This window comes from Postia placenta (genome assembly GCF_002117355.1).
Source record: "Postia placenta MAD-698-R-SB12 unplaced genomic scaffold POSPLAscaffold_280, whole genome shotgun sequence".
In the NCBI taxonomy this organism is placed as follows: Eukaryota; Fungi; Basidiomycota; class Agaricomycetes; order Polyporales; family Adustoporiaceae; genus Rhodonia; species Rhodonia placenta.
In genome coordinates this window covers 1-2,596 of record NW_020170111.1, presented here as the reverse complement: position 1 = coordinate 2,596, position 2,596 = coordinate 1, and the positions used below count along the sequence as shown (strand labels likewise).

Below are 2,596 nucleotides of genomic sequence, written 5' to 3'. Positions count from 1 at the left end.
GATGCTCTTATCTGCGTCCACACGAACCTGCTCGAATCTTCGCCTGCGCCTCCACTTGCGTTAAGTTGACACGCGTGAGTGCAGCTGTGAGAGCCTCCGCCGCCTTCGCGCGGAATTGGTCGTACTCGCGTTCGCGCGTTCTTATATCCTGTAGCAGCGATTCGCGAACTTTTTTCTTCTCGCTCTCGATAATGGCTACTAGCTGGTCGGCGCCTCTCATGAGTGCAGGAGATGGGGTTGAAGGCGGTTGCTCGAGACGCGTCGCATTGTGGGGCTTGAAAGCGCGTCGATGACATGACAACCAAGGCGAATGTTGCAACTCACGGGTGGACCAGGCACGTTTTGATTCATTGTATGTGTAGGCGTGAAGCAGGAGGCGGAGAGTCGGAGACAACCTGCCTGCCTGTACTGTGATGGAGACGTGATGAAGACGCGCCGCGCTTCGCGGGAAGCGGCGCGTGATCAGACTGAGACTGCATGCAAATGCGCGGACTTGCCGTCGTCTTGATTCGAGATCTACCGCAAGATATAGTTGAACGCCCCATCGTGTAGGCCTTAGGACAAAAGTTTCCTATCACTCAAGTTCAGAAGAGGAAACAATAATATTGCATATCTAGTACACGAATGCATAGGTGCAGGGCTACAAACAGTTGACACATCGTAGTCGAAGATCATGCAGTCAGTGAGCGCAATGCTGTGAATAGTGGAGCGTGCCGCCATGCACAAGTGTGAACGCTGTAGATTCGCCTTTGTATTGCCGAATAGGAAGGCCAACGAACCGAACAGATAAAGTGGGAAGTTGATGGAGTGATCGTGAGTCCAAGGGAGGGCGCATCGAGACAAGCGTAAAGAAGGAGCGACGTAGAGAGGCGAATAGAACCTGTCGATAGCATTAGTCTTGATAAATGACTTGGAGGGCACGGAAGACACAGACCAGAGAAACAAGACCCAAGGACGACTCACGAGGCGCGGAGGTCTGGTGCTCGAAAGTGAATGGAGACAGGCTAGAGAGGAGAATCACAACCCGCTAGCCTCTGTGTGAGTCAACACTCAGAATGAAGAGACCACCGCACGCACCGAAGAACTGGTGGCGTAGATGAGGAGACCACGAATAAAGATGAGAGAACCAAACGAATACTGTTGTTGATGTCTATTTAGATGTGGGAAGACGAGGAAGAAACGGCTCACCAAAAAAGTGAAGCCTCGCGCGGAGACCCAAGAGGCAGCAGACGAGAGGAAATATAAGACGGCCCAAGACAGACGGAATAAGAGGCGGCAATAGTCGCAGGCAGGCGGCGGCGGCAGACAAGACCAGATGCGCATCCTAGGAGCTGACCCAAGACAGACGATGTAGACTAGACCCAGACTTGTGGTTGCCCTGCGTGGCGTCCAAGGACGAAGAATAGCGGGAAGGTCCCAGACAGTGACATGATACGAAGCCAGATAAATCAGACAGTAACCAGGAGATTACAGAGACAAGGTCAGAGGAGACACGAGACAAATCCAGATAGATAGACAGAATATAGAAACTTCTTGATCGTCGTCGTCCTCATGAGCGGAGTAACCAAGAACCTAGTCGTCAGGGTCAGGCCCGAAGAGCGACTCCAGATCGTCATCGTCAGCAGCAGCAGCGGGCTTCTCCGGTACATTAGCTTCAGACGATCGGTCCTCGCCAGCATCATCGCCAAACAGTTCTTTCCAGTCTGGCTCTTCTGGCTCTTCAGTCACTGCTTGCCATGGAGGCGGAGGCGGCGTCGGTGGTTGCGACGATGCCAGACTACTTCCAGCAGGCGGATCGCATGGCGGCAGAAAAGGGGGAAGACACCATGGAGGTAACGGAGGCACAACTTGGATCTGACCTGCGTGCGCTTGCGGACCACAACCCGGAAGGACAGGAGTACGAGGGCCAACCATCACGTCGTGGAGAACAGCAGGAGCATCCATGGCGACGTCGACGATTGGCGCTACGAGAATGTCGACAGTCAGCATCGCTCCCAGAGGCACGTCCATGTCCACGTCGACAGGATCATCTTTCAGCACCTCGTCAACATCCATCACTGCCTCAGAGATTACTAGCGCCTCCAGTGCGCTTGTGATCGCCTTCACGTCCACACATTCCCGACAAGGAGACATCCCTCCATCACGTCCGTCAAAGATGTCGTTCCAACAGTCAATCGCGGCACGCAGAGGCCCTTCCAATACCGTGTTCTTGGTATCCATAGTTCTGTAAGGAGACGGCTGCGGAATGGCCTCGGCGACAGGGCAGACATCGACTTCCATGACGGTGGGGACGGGCTGTGGAAACAGGATGTCGAAGCCGTCCATCACATCGAGGTCAAAGGGCACCGGGGCAAGAACGGTAGGGATCTGCACAGGAGAGACGTCAAACGCGACAACATCTTCCATAGCCAGCAGCAATACCCACCTCGTCACCACACAGCGTCACTCCTTCGAGCATCATATTGGCGTCCTCCAGGTGACCGTTGAGCTGCTCTGGAAAAGATGGGGTAGCCAAGAGGAACGCATGCAGGCCGTCGAGGGCACATGGCTTGGCGATGCGCGGAATTGGCGATGGACTGACAGGTTCTGCGCAGCG

At 54.5% G+C, this 2,596-nt stretch overlaps 1 protein-coding gene across 1 annotated transcript; it reads right to left on the bottom strand.

Annotated features, from left to right (window-relative positions):
- Positions 1-1,572: 1,572 nt before the first annotated feature.
- Positions 1,573-2,596, bottom strand: POSPLADRAFT_1162762 (hypothetical protein; the record flags this gene model as incomplete). Its single annotated transcript, XM_024487748.1, has 2 exons — positions 1,573-2,367; positions 2,426-2,596. Coding segments are annotated over 2 exons (966 nt in total), but the record flags the coding sequence as incomplete, so codon positions are not given.